The following is a 19,403-nucleotide window of genomic DNA, read 5'->3' on the forward strand; positions in this document are numbered from 1 at the left end:
GTTCTATATCAATAAGTACAACATTGTCAGCAAAGCTAAGATGAGTTATTTGCATGGCATAGGTGGATTTTCTAATGTTAAAACCAAGATCTTCTGTGCTGATGGTCCAGAATATGTAGTCCAAGCATACTAAAAACAAATAAGGTGCTAGTACATCACCTTGCAGGATTCCTGTTGTCACCATTCAGATGTTTCTGTTTTAAAGATTACTGTAGCACTGTAATCTTTAAAACAGAAACCATAGAAGGGTAGATCATAGAAGCTGAATATTTTAAACATTGCTTCTCTATTAATGGAGTCAAAGGCTTTTTTGAAGTCTATAAAGGTTAAAATGAGTGATAAGTTTTTATCACATGAACCTTCTATTATTCTTCTGATGCAATGTATCTGTTCTACTGTACATCGTTTTTTTTAGAAATCCAGCTTGGTTTTTTTCTTAAAAGTGGTGTTAAGTAAGGTTCTATTCTATTGAGTATCATTCTATTGTAGATTTTAACTGTGGTTGATAGCAAAGTAATACCTCTGTAGTTATCCATTCTATTAAGACTGCCTATTTTGGATATAGGGACAATAAGGCCTTCTTTCCATGGTTGAGGTATTATTCCAGTGTTTAAAGCTTGATTCATTATGGCGAGATTGGAATATGTATTATACCCAGCAATTTTGGAAGCTTCTGCTCTGACAGCTGACTTGAATGTTGGGGATTATCAACATTGAGTAATTCTTGAAAGTAGTTTCCCCATTCTTTCATCAAGTTTGAATTTACTGATAGCTGTCTACCGTTTTTGTCATGTGTGACAATATTTCCACTTCTTTTTGTTTTGTGGTACCAGATATAATTTATCATTTGAAAAGTGTTTCTAGTATCTCCAGTTTTATTATAATTTTCAAGTTCTTTGCAGTATTTATTTATTTGATTTTCTTTGTCTCTGATCATTAGTTCATTGATCTTGTTATTTAAAATGTCTAGTTTATCTTTATTTCTTTCATCTATATATTTCTCAGTTTCAGGGGTAATCCATTTTTCTGAGTCTTTTTTGTTGCTGTTTCCAAGAATTTTGTTGGATGTTTGTTTATTGCTTCAAAGATACCCTTATACTTTTCATTAACTGGATCTTTAAGAATGTTTTTCATATTGTCTTCTAATGTGCTGTGGAAAGATGCTGCAATTTGTGGGTTATTTAATTTGTCCCAGTTGTCTTGTTTCTTTTTAGGTCTGTTATTTTTAGAGGCTTTTAGTAAAAGTTTAATGTGGGCACTGATTATTCTGTGGTCAGAGTTTAGTTCAACCATATTATATGCTTGACAGTTCTTGATCAATCTGATCCACTTTCCATTGATATGGTCTATTTGGGAATGAGAACCATTTGAATGTTCCCAGGTCCATAGTCTTCCTTTTGGATGTGAAAATTTGGTTTGGATGATTACCATGTTATGGCTATGTCAATATGTATATAAAATCCAATTTGTTAACTGTCCTGGATACTACAGCAAATTTTAGGCCTTTACTAAGTAGAGAGAGTTCATCACTGTTCAGGGATTGGCTTTAAAGACATGAAAGGAAAGAATCATTATCCTTTTCCCACAATGCCAATTGTGGTGACAAACGATTTTGTGGAAAGTGTGAATGCAAAAAGTTATTCTGGTTCCTTGCTGAAGAAATTCAACGAGGAAGATCCCTTTTTCTGTCCCAGAAGACAGTGGTCATCATTTTTTTTTGACTGAATTTTTTTGCTTTCAGGGGTGATGAATGGCACCACTGCACTGGTTGTTGTTTTGAACATTTTTGAGCTGATTCAACTTGTTGCTGTTTATGTGCATCGGTCAGCATTTCTGGAACACATCTGGCACACAATTTCTTATTATATCACGATTTCATGAATGGCTTAGCGTGAAATTTCTGGAAATTCAAAAGTAAGTTCCGTAATTGTGAAATGACAATTCTCAGAAATTTTTGTGTTCACTCTTACCACCAAATAATTTGTCGCACAATTACTGCACTTACTGCACTCTTGATTGTGAACATTATTATGCTCACAATCAAGAAATGACACCACCGACTGTCAATCATTACATTATGCCCATTAACCCTACACAGTTGTCGGTGAATTTCAGCAGCACTGTTATTTTGTGCCAACAAAATCCATATCACACCATGAACCTCACAACTAGTGGGGTTTTTTAAAATTTTTTTTTTTTTATCACACCAATTATAAATTATTCATAGAAGACAACAAATGATAATGGAACAAAATTAAAGTGGTCAACAGTGTGAGCTCTCTCTCATATCTTATTTGGATATGAGAGAGATGAGATGAGAGAGATGAGTAAATTCTGAACAGACCTTACTTTCTGGATGCAGCTCATACATATTAAATAGTGGCCCTAGTACAGAATCCTGAGGTACTCCATTAGCCACCTTCATTCTCCTAGATTCAACTCCACCATACACTCAGCCATCCTCCTATCCATGTTACTAACTTCACATCCATTCCCATTTGCTCCAAATTTTGTAATAGTCTTCCATGTGGTATTCTGTCAAATGGCTCTGCAAAGTCTAACCGTATCATGGTGTAGTATTTCTCTTATCTGATGCTCTATTATAAAACATTAGTAAATTACTAAGGCAAGACCGACCTTTTATAAAGCCATGCTACCCAGAAAGAGTATTATATTTCTATCCACCCACTATTGGATTTTACTTTTAACCAACTTTTCCAATACTTTAACAACCTCCCCTGATATATTAATTGGTCTGTAGTTTGCCATCTCTGTCTTGGAGCCACCTTTATGCAATGGCACTATCTTATCCTCTTTCCACTCCCTTGGAACCCAGAACTGACAGTTAGATTAAACAACTTCATCAGAAGTAATGCCAATTCACTTGAACATTCTAGTAGAACATGGGCTGACATGCCATCCAGTCCCACTGATGTGTTCATGCTGATATTTTTCAATATGCTGCACACTTCCTGATCATCTATTTCAATGTTGATATTCGTCTCTGTCACATCAACATTACATAAAGTCATCTCACCCTAGTCATTTTCCCTCTTACTTGTGTTAGATCCTGAATGGACGAATTTTAAGAAATTATTCATTCAGAGTCTAACATAAGAATTTGGCTAACTCAGATAATACCTGATTAACAGCACACAGTTCTGAATTTATGTAGTATAGGAAGTTGTGTAATAACATGTAAATCGCACTAGAAAAATCTTGTAGTTGAAAACTAAACTGAAGGATTATTGGATTAGTGAATTTGTAATAAGGAAATAGTAGTATAATCTTGTCCCATTAAGCTGTCCTAAACTTAATAAGTCGCCAAAGAAGTTAAGAGTACGAGTGCAAAGGTCGAGTTACATACGCACTTATCAGCCATAATGTCGCAAGCTACAACGTACGAGGAAGATGATGCAAGCGGGATTCCCTAGAATACAACCTAACGGCAGCTAGGACTTTGAGGATCATCTTGAGGGCATAAAAACTAAGGGTCGTGTGGAAAAGAAGGGACGAAATATAAGGCAATGCGGGGCTTTTTTCTGGTTGTTCCTGACTTCACCTTGAGGATTCCTGACCAGCAGACAGAGTAAGGATGAGCGAGAGGGTCCCATAATGCCGGATAGCAGACAGCCATTCTGAGTAAGCTGAACAAGATTCCATGACGAGCAGCACGCAAATCATCGGCCTACACAGAAATTGTACCAGTCGCCGGATGTCCCACTCAAGTAGGAGTAGAGACAACACTGTATCGAGGCAGTGATAAGTTCGAGTCTGGAAGAATGAAAAACGGACGGCGTAGTCATAAGCCTATTGCAGAAGCAACCGAGCGAAGGAGAACCCGAATAACACGTGGCCGTTAACAGACCTTCGGAAAAAGATTGGGTAACGTAAAGACCTTTACTATATGTTTGAATGAGACAGAATTTAATGTTAGAGTATATTAAGTGGACAATTCATAGTGGACTATAATAAGGATTTGTAATTTGAGATAGAGTAATTCTGCTGAACAAAGGAATGTCAGGAGTGAAGTTTTAGCTGCATGTGACTGAGATTTATGTGAATTTGAAATTTTGTAGATGATCTATACCAGAATAGTAACAGATTGTAAGATGTTTTTAAATGTAGCATGCAATAAGAGTTTGATTTAGAATAACATAGTTAGCTAGTTTTAATGTTTTATAGTTTGTGTGTGACTAGCAATTTGATCTGTGAGTGCCTTGTTAAATTAGCATTGAGTAACTAACTTAGCAAGAGATTTTGAAAAGCTTAGTATCCTATTCCAATTATAGTTATAAAGTGTAATTTGTTCCAATAAACATGTTTTGTTGTATATGCCTGACTTCGAGAATTCAAATTACCATTTGCAAAAATTTAGAACCATAGCGGAAGGAAACTGAATGAAAGTGTTTGAGTAATAGATTGGCCATGACTGCAATTAGTACCAGTATCTATTTAGTGTATATTAGAATGAATGCCAATTAACCTAGGAATATTCCCTGAATTTTGAATAAACTCATATTATAGGACTCTGGCTGGTGCAGCAATAAAAAATAAATTTGCCAGTGTCCGAAAAGGAAGCATTCCTAGGTAGAGTTGAGTAAGGCACTCTTAAGGAAGTATATTATATAAGAAAAGTGAGTAAGGAAAAGAATAAATAAATATAAGGAAGTGTGAAAGAAAGATACAAATAAATAGACAATATCTTTAACAATAACAAAAAATAACAAAGATATAACACTTGTTACATAACAAAAACTCTTTCAGATTTTTCCATTACAATCTAATTTGGCCTTTCTTACCATACTAGTGACCCTTCTTGCTTGCACTTTGTATTGCTCATGATTATGCTGATCATATTTGTCTTTATATTCTCTCCACAATGTTTTCTTTTTTTTTGTAGCCCTTACTTTATACCTCTACTCATCCACTTAATCCCCACATAGCTTATCCTCCTGACTTGGGTATGCAGTCTGATACTGCATTTCTCAATCTACCACTTCCCATGCATTACTGACATTCTTTCCTTGTAGCTTCTCAAACCATGGCACTGCTCTACGATGCCTCCTAAGTCGAACCTAATTACAAGATTTATAGTTCAACTTAAACACTTTTTTTTTTACAGAGAATTCCACATGTTTGACAACTTCCCAAAACAAGACTGCATGGTCACTCTTTCCAATTGGAGACAGAGTGTCTACCTTGGTTATGGATATATCTTCTGATGCTATTACCAGATGAAACATTCTCAAACTGCTGGTCCCCTCTATAACACGTTTTTTCAGGTAATTATCCCTTATTCCTTAGTTTGGTGTTAATACTGTTATGAATAACATCCAACACCTAAGCTTGTCTATTAGGTTAAAAAATCAACAGCATCACAGTGTATCCATTTCCTTTATCAACTCAGCTGTAACAGTGTTATAAAACATAAGCAAATGGCTAAAACAATCAATGTTCTCCCTTTAGTAAGCCCATGCTATTCCATGCAGTGTAACTTATCTGTCAAACCATTTCTGTATGATAGCGCTTACCAACTTCTCTAAAATCTTCACCATCACTCCAGAGATATTGATAGGTCAGTAGTTAGACACAATAATCTTTGCATCACCCTCGTATAATGGGACTATCACATTCTTTCCACTATCGTGGTATCTTTCCGGAACTGAGAATCAAGGTATATATACATATATGTCAAAGGCCTAGCCAATTCAACTGAACATTCCTTTAGCATACATACTGATATTCCATTTGTCACTAGTGCTGAATTTGGTTGATATATCTTAGCAAAGTGAGCTCTCATTAAGCTAACACATAGAAGGACTATCTAAATCCAAAGCCGAAGCATCTGCAAAATAGCCAAAGACAAGGCAATTGACATCTTGGCTCTCCAGGAAACCCATGTGCCTGACACAGCCCTCAATAGACTACAGATCTCAGGCCTCATGTCTTATAACTGCCATCCCAAGCATGGCCTGGCAACCTACATCCGGCCTGGCCTCAAGGACATAACCCAATGTGTACCTGATGCAGAATATTCCATAAAAGTTCAAAATACCACCACTACAATGTGTACAAACCACCATCGCATCGCAATCATGGCCTGATCAGATGGACCAGCCACCACCACCTCACCCTGCTATCTATGTTGGGAACTTCAACTCTCATCACATCATGTGGGGCTATTCCTCTAACAACCGGGACGGTAATAATCTAGTTAACTGGATGGATACATATAATGTGCATTTGATTTATGATGCACAAGCAGGAAGACACTCTCCACTCAGCCAGATGGAACATGACCTACACCCCAGATCTGTGTATATTCTCTAAAGGCTCTGAAGACAACCCTCTGCCAACAACCAGAACCATCCTCAACCGATTCCCTAATAGTCAGCACTGTCCTACACTAATAAAGACAGGCACATCAATCCCAGTTATCAACAGAACACCAATCACTAGATGGAACCTTCGCAGGTCAAACTGGAATGCATTTCAGAAACAAACTGAGCAAACCATTAGAGAAATTCCACCCACTCCTAATTGCTATCCAAGATTTGTTAAACTAAACAAAACTGCAGCCAAAGCCTCTATTCCTAGAGGCTACAGAAAACAATACATCCCATGCTGGAGTAGAGAAACTGAGGAACTTTTAGCCAAATATGAAAAAACTGAAGACCCAACTGTTGCTAAAGAGCTCGTAGCAATGCTGGATAAAAACAGCCATGAAAGATGGATTGCAGCTATCTATGAACTCGATTTAACCACATCTAGCCAGAAAAGCTAGTCACTTCTGAGAAAATTAGGTGAAGCAGAACCAACAACACACAAAACAACAGAGATAACACCTGATCAAATGGCTAATCATTCATTGAAAACCTTCAAGATACGTCCCAGCTCTATCAGGAAAATTACTGTGCAATCTGCCATCAGACAAATCCTGAAGACGGGCCCCGGGCTTCATGAACTTGTACACCTAGTATCTCAGAAAGAGGTAGAGGTAGCCTTAAAACTCACCAAGAATGGCAAGGCTGCAGGAGTGGATGGTATCCTCCCTGAGTTTCTAAAACATCTCGGTCAACAAGGCCAAACATGGCTGGCTGCCCTTTTCTCAAAAATTATAATGACCGGTAAACTACAAAATCTGTGGCAGGAAGCAAAAATAATTGCATGCCCAAACCAGGGAAAAATCCAAATGATGTGAAAAATCTACAGCCTATCTCCTTGCTTTGTTCCACCTTTAAGCTCTTTGAAAGAATTCTCCTTAAAAGAATTTCGCCACTTATCGAAAGAGCACTCCCGAATGAACAAGCTGGCTTTAGGCCAGGAAGAGTTGCTGTGACCAGGTCCTGGCAACACAGATTGAAGCAAGCTTCCAAAAGAAACTTAAATCTGGAGCCACTTTCATTGACCTAACATCAGCTTATAACACAGTCTGGATCAGGGGCCTCCTCCTAAAGCTAGGAAATATTATAAGGTGTAAAAAAACTTTACAGCTTTTTGAATCCATTCTCTCCAACAAAGATCCAGGTCCATATTTGGTGGAAAAAAGAGCAGGCCCAGATTCTTTCACAACAGTCTCCCTCAGGGCTCTGTGTTATCCCCTTTACTTTTTAACATCTACGTGTACGACTTACCATGTACCAGCTGAAGCAAGTATATGTATGTTGATGACCTAGCAATCCTACATCAATCTACCTCCTTTGCCAATCTGGAATCAACCTTGAACACAGACCTGAACATCCTGGAAGAGTACTTCAAGCAGTGGTACTTGAAGCCAAATCCAACAAAAACTGTGTCCACAGTATTTCACCTGAACAACGCAGAGGCGAATCGACACCTCAAACTTTCTTTCTGTGAAAAAATGGTAGAACACAAGCCTCACCGAAATACCTTGGAGTGAGCCTGGACAGAAGTCTGACCTATAAAAGGTGCATCACCAACCTCTCCAACAAAATTAAAACAAGAAACAATATCATTTCAAGGCTTGCTGGAACAACCTGGGGTTGTGGTGCAGAAGTCCTAAGGTCGTCTGCACTAGCCCTCGCATTCTTTGCAGCAGAATATTGTACCCCTGTCTTGGAAAGTAGTGCACACACACTAACATTATAGACACCCAGCTAAACTCTACCATGCGCACAATTAGTGGGAAGCACCCCTCTCTCCTGGCAGCCTGTCCTATCTAACATTGCTCCACCAAACATACGGAGAAGACAAGCCTCGATTAAAGAATTTAATAAAGCAATGGGCAACCCACTCCTGTCCCTGCACCAGACTCTCATAAATCACAACTAATTTTTGCCTAATATCTAGAAAGTCTTTCTGGTCCATGGACGAACTTCTCTTCATCTGGCCTGCCATCAACACCTGACATGTGGAGAGGATACTGGTCCAAAAATCTCCCAACAAATGGTTTCCTGGTAGAAGATCCCCTGTGCTCTGCAGTCTGGTTTTGCTCTTCCTGGGAAGATTTGGTCATCAATCAACAGGATCAGAACTAACCAGGGCAGATGCGGCTACCTACTACATAAATGGGGGCTGTTAGACCACCCTTATTGTGATTGTTCTCCTGAGGCTCAGACGATTACTCATATTGTGAACAACTGCCCAAGGTGGCAATTTCATGGTGGTGGTCTACAGGTCATCCACAAAGGTGACAGATGAGGCCTTGGATTGGCTTTCCAGACTAGACATTGACCTGTAGCCGTTCTGTATTCCTTTTGCCATAAGAATAAATAAATCTGCTTCTGATGCAAGAGTACCATCTTCATTCAGTAAAATTATTCTTCCACATTCATTCTTTCTTTTACTTGTGGCATAACAAAATTATTTTGGATTGACTTTATTTAGTCTGTATAGCCAATTTATTTTCATACTCTGATTTAGTCTTTTGAAATGCTCAAATTTCTCTGGCTTGCGCTTCATATATTTCATAATCCCTGTCACTTTTATTCTCACGATATTCCTTCCACATCTTCTTTATATTGATCTCTTGCTTAGTAAGGTTGCATATCTATTTCAATCCCACCCAATTTATTCTTTAATTCATTTTTCACTATGTCCTTATTACCAGTATGTCAGCTATCTGACAATATTAGATAATGTCCACATTTTGTTGCAAATAACCACTTGTAATGAAAAAGAATAATCTGTTCATAATTGTTGCCATAATGACCTAGAAGGGAATAGATAAAGTAGGGTGGGTGAACAGAGCACAATATATTCAAAAGAACTACTTCACAAAAAATACAGTACAAGAAATTCTAAATAAAACTGCTATCAAATAAGATTAGATAAAGAAATATTTACAAAACATACCTGGGTTAGAGATTCCCTTGTAAGAGTCCAGTTTGGGACACGCCAAGCACTTTCAAGAACCAAGAAGGGATTGCTACAGCCTTTAGAACTGCCATATTCTAAAAGTAACTCCCACTGATTCAGTTCTTTAGAGCACCTAAAGAGCAAATAAGTGGACTTTCAAATTAAAAAATACAATAACCATGCATCAGTAAAAATTTTACTTATATTAACTAAAACAGCTTTAAACTTCTGAGCCATGTTTCAAGTTACTTTTCTTTTTTTAAATTAACAAACTATAGATTTCCAGGCTGTTTCTCTGCAATCGTTTATCTCCCTCTTTTTTCCCTTCTTTCATTTAATTTAAAATATTTTAAAAGATTTCCACCTTCCATAATGAAGTGGGTGTTTATGTGTGAATTCAATGTTGCAAGTGACAATTGGCACCAAAAGAGAAAAAAATTAAGGTCTTATAACAAATTTAATCTATATATATATGATTGAAAACTATGCATTTTTAGTACACTACTAAAAGTACTTCATTAGAAATTAGACCCAATTTTATTACTGTATTGATATTTATTAATATTAATAAACTCATTATGTTTGTACACGAATGCTAGGAGTATCAGCAACAAAGGAGTAGAGTTTGTTGCTTTGTTTAATATATTGGAACCTCATATTGTAGGCATTATGAGACCTGGCTATCAAAAGCAGATATACTTACTGGTATCAAGTGCAAAGGGTATAGTATTTTTTAGAAAGGAGGAGGGAGGGAGGGAGGGAGGACACTGCTAATGATAGTCATTGATGACATTCCCTATCGATTAGGATTTTTATTATGGCTGTCATTCCTTAGTCGTTGAGTTCAGAGCATATAGCTTCATCGAGTAACCCGCTCTGATATTATGCCTCTAGAAAACTTTCAAGTTTTGTGGGGGGGGGGGGGATGACTAAAATTGCTATTTCCCCAATAGATGTTGCATGGAGTAGTTTTTCTGAATGTCTTACTGTAGCTGCTTCAATAAGAATATCTACTGAATGCAGTTTCTTTATAAATTTTGGAGATCCTGCCAATTCTTCCAAACCCTTCTGGATAATGAAAGGTGACATTTTTCCAAATGAAAATTCCCTGTTGAGTGTAATATTAAGAATAGTGGTGTATTTGTTGCAGTTTCTGATGTTTCTTACTTTGGTTTTCTGTTCATGAATGTATTCTCATTTTCAGCAGGATGAAATTGCATTTCATATTGAAAAGAAGAGTGTGTAAGGAAGTTTTAAAATGAATCAAAGCTGAGCAGCTTTCAGAGGTGAACTGCAGACTCAAATACACAAACATCATTGGATTAAAAATGAAAGAGGTGGAAAACAAGAACCAAACCATGGAGATTCAGTGGCTAACCCTGAAGAAAATATCAACCAGAGAGGCATGTGGCAGAGTTGTCTGCAAGAAAAAGAAGAAAGCATATGAAGCGTTCCTGGGAGGTAAGTCAACTTGTGTTCTTAGATAATACAGAGAAAAATGTAAGAAAGCAAAGCACAGTGTAAAAGTAGCTAAAAAAAGTCATGGGATGACTTTGGTAAGAACATAGAAAATAAATATCAGGAAAGTGGCAAAATACTCTGGAGGCTATTGAAAAAGCTTAGAAATGGAGGAAAAAAGTACTGTAAAAGGAATCAGGGACAATAAAGGTGACATGAAAACTGAAGATAAAGATATTCTAGTGTCTGAAGTAATTACTTTGAAAGATTACTGAATGAAAAGAAGCAGTGTCAGGATGATGGTAGAAAACTCTCAACAAGAATGCAGTCAAGAATACATATCCATACTTGAAGTAGAAAGTCATCAAAAATCTGAAACGTGGAAGGGCAGCTGGAGTAGATGAAATTTGACTAGAAATGCTTAAATATGACGGTATAAAAGTTTTACAGTGGTTGCATTGCATAATTCAAAAGGCCTGGTCAGAGGGTAGAATTCTGTATGATTTGCAGCAGAGCTCTGATAGTACCCCTGTCTATAAAAAGGTAAATAAAACTGAATGTGAGATATTTCCCTAATGAGTGTTCCTGGTAAGATTTATGAAAGTATACTTGAGAAATGGCTAAGAACAATTGTGGAATAGAAGCTTGATAAAGAACAAGCTGGATTCAGGCCAAATAGAGGTGTAAATGGGACATTATATTGAGCAATACATAGTCTATTTAAGCTGTAAGTCAGCAGTTAGAAATGACAATAGTACTTTCTGTACAGGAAGATGGTTCGATGTTAAATCTGGTGTTAGACAAGGATGTACATTATTCTCTCTGTTATTCATTAACTATATGGATCACATTATGAAAGAAAGAGGTATTAAATCTGATATCAAAATTGGCAATGTTAATCTTAGCTGTTTACTTTATGCAGATGATGATGTTAGAACTCTGAATAAATCCAGCACAATTCTGCAAGATTCACAGACTAAATTAAATAACTGTTGTAATAAATTTGGTATGCAATCAGCAATAAAAAAGACAAAGGCATTAAAAAAATTGAAGAAAATAATAGAATTTTCAATGTTTGGGCAGAAACATTGAAAACCTCAACTGTATCATGAACTGAATGGTGACACGAGAGAACAAGTAAAACATTTCAGCTATTAGGCACAAGTTTTAGTGAAGATTGAATTAAAGATCAAATTAAATATGGAAATAGATGACAGAATTAGTAAAGCTGGTATGGTGATCCCACTGGCTACTGAGCATGTTCCCTAGGTGGTGGTGGATTGGGGGGGGGGGGACCTGACTACCATACTTTGGATATCAGGGCAGTTATGAATATATTGAATAAAGAACTGTGGACCAGCGGGTTTTGGGACTGGTGATCCCATGTGAAAATATCGACACTCACCAACCTGCAGTGGGCCAGCATGGTGAATTTATGGCCCAATCTTCCAAAATGAATCAAACAGAAATAAAATGGCCCTCATTCCCCCAGAGGCCTGATTGTTACTACCTATGGCAGCAGGCAGTTAAACATGAGGGCAGAGGGTGATAAGAATCCCCAGGTAACCAGATCACACTGCCATTGAAAATTAGACCTTGGAACTTTAAACTGTAGGACTCTGAGCAGTAAGCACAGCAAACTGAACTAACTGAAAAGCTAAAGCAACTAAAATGGGACATTCTCCAACTGTGGGAAGTTAGACGTAATGGTGAAGAAATTCATTTAAAAATCATAGACATACTGTATTATAGAGACCATGATAAGGAAAGAATCAATGGAGTTGGATTCATAATTAACAAAAAATTGAAGACCATAATAGAATTTGACAATATATCTGATCGAATAGCACGTATTGTTCAAATCTCAAAAGATACACTCATAAGATCATCCAAGTCTATGCACCAACAATAAGTCATACAGATGAAGAAATTAAAGCCTTCTATCATGATGTATCCCAACTTTACAATAAAGAAAAACATCATTTCACAATTGTAATGGGAGACTTTAATGCTAGAATTGGTATATAATAATCAGATGAAAGCTCAATGAGGAACTTTGGATATGACATGAGAGATGATAGGGGGGCAAATTTAATAGGATTTGCAGAAAAAGAAAACCCGTACATCATGAATTCTTTTTTCAAGAAAAAGAAAACACATAGGAAGTGGACATGGAAAAGTCCAAATGGAAAAACTAGTGAAACTGACTTTATCCTCAGCAATAAGAAAATATCTTTGTTCGGTTTGATGTTCGGTTATAAACACCTTCAACAGTGAAAGTGACCATTGTATGGTACACAGTAAGGTTCAAATAAACTGCCAAAAAGAAAGAAGAAAAATGTTTTTGAAGATCATAGATGTACACAAACTTAACATTAAGAAAGATATATTCCAACATGAACTAAAGAATAGATTTAAAAATCTTGTTATAGATGATAATGCTGATCCATCATAAAGTAATGACATTATTACCCCAAACCTTTAAAAATGCTCACTTGAAATAGCTGGTACCACAGAACAGAAACAAGACAAAATTTCTGAAGAAACAAAACAGCTTATGAAGAAACAAAGAGAAATGAAACAATCAAATAAACTACAGAATAAAATTGAATAAGCTGAATTGTGCAAAACGATCAGAAAATGTATCACAGAAGAAATAAGAAAAGTCAATTGTAAATTCATACAACAAACAATTGAAAACAACCATAGTCTCAAGAAAGTCAAACAGCAATAAACAGATGGTTGCAGTCAAACTACAAGATGGGACCATAACCAGAGGTAGATATGATATAGCAAAAAGAATTGAAGAATTTTACTCAGTATTATATCAGGATAATGAATTAAATGAAGAAGAAAACCATGAAATAGCTGAAGTACCACAGATTCTACCAGAAGAAGTTATGTGAAGCATCCACAGCTTGCAAAATAGAAAAGCTGCAGGTGAGGATGGAGTTATAGCTGAAAGCAGGTGGAGAAATTATAAACTCTTAGCAAAACTATTTACCTTATGTCTGAAGAAAAATGATGTACCCAAGAACATGGAAGAGGCCTACCCTAATTCTGATACATAAAAAAGGAGAGGTAGAGTAGAAGACTTGATGAACTACCAACCCAACCCATTGAAAACTAGACCTTGGAACTTTAGGAATTTGTAGGAAACTGTAGGACTCTGAGCAGTAAGCATGGCTAACTGAACTTACTGACGAGCTAAAGCAACTAAAATGGGACATTCTTGGACTGCGGGAAGTTAGATGTGTAAACAATCAGTGGTTTACAAAAGTCTAAGCTGATAGGCATTGTATGACTCTTGATTTAACATAACCAAAAGAGGCTTTCGAAGTGGCTTTAGTACAATAGACCTTATTTAAGTTGTACAACAGATTATTGAACAGTGTAATGAATATCAGTTATCATTATGTCCTGGTTTTATTAATTATGAGAAAGTCTTTGATTCAGTAAAAACTTGTGCAACACTTAAAGCATTATGAATCCAACAAGTGGAGGAGATGTATGTCAGGACCATCAAATTAGCACACACCAATGCCACAGTAGCAATTCATTTTAATGGAAACCATCTCTACTGTAGAAATACAGAGAGGTATAAGACAGGGTGACACGATATCTCCAAAATTATTCACAGCATGCCTAGAAGAAATATTCAAACTTCTTGATTGTGAAGGGAAAGGTCTGAAGATAAAAGGAAGATATTCAAGCCATTTACACTTTGTAGATGACGCTATCTTTATTCCAACTGCACATGAATTACAGACTTGTATCCATGAACTCCAAATTGCTAGCAAAACAGCACTGACATAAAGAAAAACCTAACGAAGACCCAAGTTACGTTCAATAGCCATGTCCAACCAGATATAATAAAAATCAATAATGATGAAATTAAACAATTGGATCATTACATATACTTAGGACAACAAATATCAATAGAACAAAACATCATGGATGAAATTAAAAGATGCATGATGCATGGACAGAAATCATTTGGAAAATTACATTCAATATTCAAAAGCCAACTACCATTATGCCTGAAGAGAAAAGTTTTTAACCAATGTATTCTTCCTATATTCACATATGGCTGTGAAACATGGACACCAAATGCAAAGGAAATTCAAAAATTAAGAACAACACAATTTAGCATGAAAAGAAGTATGCTTGGTATCACAAAAGAAATTGTAGATATGAAATCAAACCAAAGTCTCTCACATCATAGGAAGAGTGAAACATCCGAAGTGGCAATGAGCTGAGCATATTGTTCAAGGACAAGATCAACAATGGACAACAGAAGTACTGGATTGGATTCAGAAGAGGAAAAACAACCAAGATGCTGACCAAAATCACAGTAGATTGATAATATCATCAGATTCACATGGGAAAGGAGAGCCATGGACAGATAGTTTTAGAGTAATCTTGGAAAGGCCTTCATCCAGAAGTGGATTAGTCAAAAAACACTAAATTAGCTGTATACAAGAAAGTGTTCAAACCAGTTTTAACTTATGGATCTGAGAGCTGGGTTAGAAATAAAGCACCAGAAACAAAGACTTCAGACCACAGATATGAGTCCTGCAAAAGATTAGAAGACTGAACAGATTGCATCAATGGCAGTATCATACTAAAAACAAGGCTATTAGGAATGAACTTGACATTAAAACAATTTATGGTAATTCTTAAGAATTACCATAAAAAACCAAAAATATGGCTACGCTATGTGGACGATATTTTCATCATATTCAGTGGAACAACAGATGAACTTATCAATTTCAAAGATTATCTCAACAATTTGCACAATACCATAAAATTCACTTTAGAACAAGAAAAAAATAAGAAAAAATCTCAAGATTCCTACATCCACCAAAACCACCTCATCATCCTCTTAAAAAACCAGGAGTCTACAAAATCCATTGCTCTTGCGGGATTTGCTATGTAGGACAGACAGGAAGATCTGGAGAAATACGCATGGCTGAACACCAAAAAGATGTACAATACAAAAGAGAACAAAAAACGGGTCATGCTTTCCATACCACTTCCACTGGACACGATGTACTCCGGCATAAAACGACGATGTCATACATAGAAAACAACAACAGTTATATAAGAAAATTTAAAGAAACTGCTAATAGGCTAAAAAACACAACCCAATGCAATAAAAATCAAGGTTTAATTCTCCATCAAGTGTGGTCAGCTCTAATAAAAAATCTACCACAATCCGAGCTGGGACTGTATGAACGAGAACACGTGACATCGTCCAGTATTGTTCAACGTCAATAACGTTATATATCTGCATTCTGTTGAGTTTTATGAATAGCCAGACGGTTATGATTTGTATTTATTAATTCTCTTGTTTAAACTTTAAGTTATACTATTTACCCCCTGAAGATGTAAATCCTACGATTTACGAAACTTGTCGGGAACTATTATTTCAGTGTTTTATATAACTGACTAATAAAAAAAAAAAATGTGGTGTAATCACCGAAATATATCTTTTGAACCAATTAGCCACAGAAGTCTACGCCTGCGAACTTGACATTGTTAGCAGAGCTAATCTCAGGTGGTATATGGCCATTTAAATAGAATGGGAGAGGAAGGATTAGCTAAACAACTGTTCATTGCCAAGATGGCAGGAAAAAGACCGAGAGGAAGACCACCACCACCACCATCAACAAATTCCTGCCATGTACCCTCAAGGGGTGTACAGGATATGATAGTACTACAATAATACAATGATAGTACTGAAAAAAAAATTACACCATCACTAACTTCTTATCTACAATTTTCCCCCAAATCAGTCTGTTACTTGTCAAGACTACAACATTATCAGATATTTCTATTGTCTAAGGCACTTTGTACCATATCAATCCACCTATATCTTGGTCTTCCTCTGGGTCGTTTTGCTGCCAACCTGGCAGAGAACACTTGTTTTGATAATCTTTCTTCGCCATTCTGTTTACGTGACCATACCACCTGAGATTAGCTCTGCTAACACATTCCTGGATGCTGACAATGTCAAGTTCTTTCCTAATATCCTCATTTTTAATATGATATTGCCATTGATGCCATCTGTTCACGCCTATAATCTTTCTCAGGACTCTCATATCTGCGGTCTCTAGTCATTGGTCAAGTGTTTTACTTCTGACCCAGCTCTCAGATCCATAAATTAAAACTGATTTGAACACTGTCTTGTATACAGCTAATTTAGTGTTCCTACTAATTTCTCCCTTATTCCATATGAATTTATTCAATTGACTTCCTACCATGCCAGCTTTGCTGATTCTATTGTCTATTTCTATATTTCATTTAGCATCTTTAATCTACCAAAAGTCGTGCCTAAGTAGCTGAAATGTTTCACTTGTTCCACAGGTTCTCCATTCACAACACAGTTGACATTTTCAATGATTCTGCCTATTTTCATCGTCTTTCTCTTTTTATTGCTGACCTTCATACCATATCTATTACAACAGCTATTCAATTTAGTCAGAGAATCTTGCAGACTTGTAGCGGATTTATTTAGAAGTATAACATCATCCGCATAAAGCAAAAAGCTGACATTAACATCTCCAATTTTGATATCATGTTTAATACCACTTTCCTTCATAATGTGATCCATATAGATAATGAATAACAGAGGGGATAATGTACATCCTTGTCTCACACCAGATTTAACATTAAACCATCTTCCTGTACTTCCTTCAATTCTAACTGCTGACTTACCACTCAAATAAAGACTACGTACTGATTGATATAATGCCCCATTGACACCACATAACTGTAACGTATTGAATAGCTTCTCTCTTGGCACCTTGTCATATGCCTTTTCCAAATCGACAAAACTTAAACACAGATCTCTGTTATATTCCCATGCTTTCTCGACTACTTGTCGTAAAGTGAAGATCTGATCCTGACAGCCTCTATTTGGCCTGAATCCAGCTTGTTCTTCACCAAGCTTTTCTTCCACAATTCTTCTCAATCGTTTCTCAAGTATACTTGCATAGATCTTGCCAAGAACACTCAGTAGAGAAATACCTCTGTAATTCTCACATTCAGTTTTATTTCCCTTTTTATATATGGATACTATGAGAAGAGCTCTACTCTAATCATCAGGAATTCGTCCCTCTGTCTAGGCTTCCGAACTATGCAGTGTAGCCACTGTAAGACTCTTATACCACCATACTTCAGCATTTCTGGTCGAATATCATCTACTCCTTCTGCCTTTCCACATTTCAAGCCTTTGATGGCTTTTTCTACTTCAAGTATGGATATGTATTCCTCACTGCATGCCTAGTCAGTGTTTTTTATCACTGTGCTGTCATCACTGCTTGTTTCATTTAGCAGTTTTTCAAAGTAATTACTCCATACTTCAAGGATATCTTTTTCTCCTGTTTTCATATCACCTTTATCATTTCTAACTCCTTTTACAGCACTCTTTCCTCCATTCCTAAGCTTCTTCAACAACCTCCAGAATATTTTGCCACCTTCTTGATATTTATTTTCTATAGTCCTCTCATGACTTTTGTTTAGCTAGTTTTACACAGTGTTTAGCATTCTTGCATTTGTCTCTGTATTCGCTAAGAGCACAAGCTGGCTTATTTGACAAGAACTTTTGATATGCTTTCTTCTTTTCCTTCACTGCCTCTTTAACTTCCTGTGTCCACCAGGGAGTTCTGATTTTTTTATCCTTGCACACAATCTCACCACATGCCTCTCTGGCAGAATCAAATCAATGTTTTCTTCAGAGTTTGCCACTGAATCTCCAAGGTTTGATTCCTGTTCTCAAATTCTTTCATTTTTTCTTCAATAATCTTTGTGTATTTTAGTCTACAGAGCACATCTGAGAGCTGCTCAACTTTTATCCGCTTTAAAAACTTTCTTACATGTTATTCTCTTCAATATGAAATTCAATTTTATCCTGCTCAAGACTAAATAGTGATCACTTCCAATTTCAAATCCTCTGTACACTCTGGTGTTCGAGACGTGGAGAAAACATCACTATCAACAATAACATAGTCAATGAGACTTTTCTTATTCCTTGCCTCTTCTCTCCATGTGAATTTGTGCACATTTTTATGTTGGAACATGGTGTTAGTAATAACCAGTCCATGTCCTGAGCAGAAATCCAACAGATAATTAATTGCCATTGTTATTAGCTTTGCTCTTTTCTCCAAAGTTTCCCAAAATATTTTTGTATGTCTGGCAATCATTTCCTACTCTGCTATTTAGATCCCCAACAAGGACCAATTTTTCCTTTTTCATTGTGTCAGTTGCTTTCTCTAAAGCCTCAAAAAATTCCTCCACTTCTGCCTTAGTAGAACCTTCTGTGGGACCATTGGCACAAATAAGTCTCATTGTCCAATTCCCCATTCTGATTTGCCCACATCACTCTTCTTGATACTGCCTGCCATTCAAGAAGATTAGCCTCGTATTTAGCATTGAATACTATTACTACTCCTTTTCCTTGATTGTCATTGCCTGAATATAACATTTTGTATTTATTGCTCAGAAAGATCTCACCAGTTTTGGTCTTTTTTGTTTCAGTCATCCCTATTATGTCAATCTGGTACTTATCTAATTCCTCAGCTAGCTCCATTTCTTTGCCATTCAGTCTTCTTATGTTGATA

General features: G+C 36.5%; 1 protein-coding gene across 1 annotated transcript in view; it reads right to left on the minus strand.

Moving 5' to 3' along the window:
* Nipped-A (Transcription-associated protein Nipped-A) overlaps positions 1 to 19,403 on the minus strand; it is a 936,100-nt gene that overhangs the window by 203,483 nt on the left and 713,214 nt on the right. Inside the window, exon 49 of the mRNA XM_090393977.1 lies at positions 9,319 to 9,454. Coding sequence (XP_090250103.1) covers positions 9,319 to 9,454 — 136 coding nt within the window. The remainder of the gene's footprint in view (positions 1 to 9,318; positions 9,455 to 19,403) is intronic.

Source organism: Typopeltis vanoorti, chromosome 6, assembly GCF_054136105.1.
Source record: "Typopeltis vanoorti isolate ZY-2024b chromosome 6, IOZ_Tvanoo_1.0, whole genome shotgun sequence".
NCBI lineage: Eukaryota > Metazoa > Arthropoda > Arachnida > Uropygi > Thelyphonidae > Typopeltis > Typopeltis vanoorti.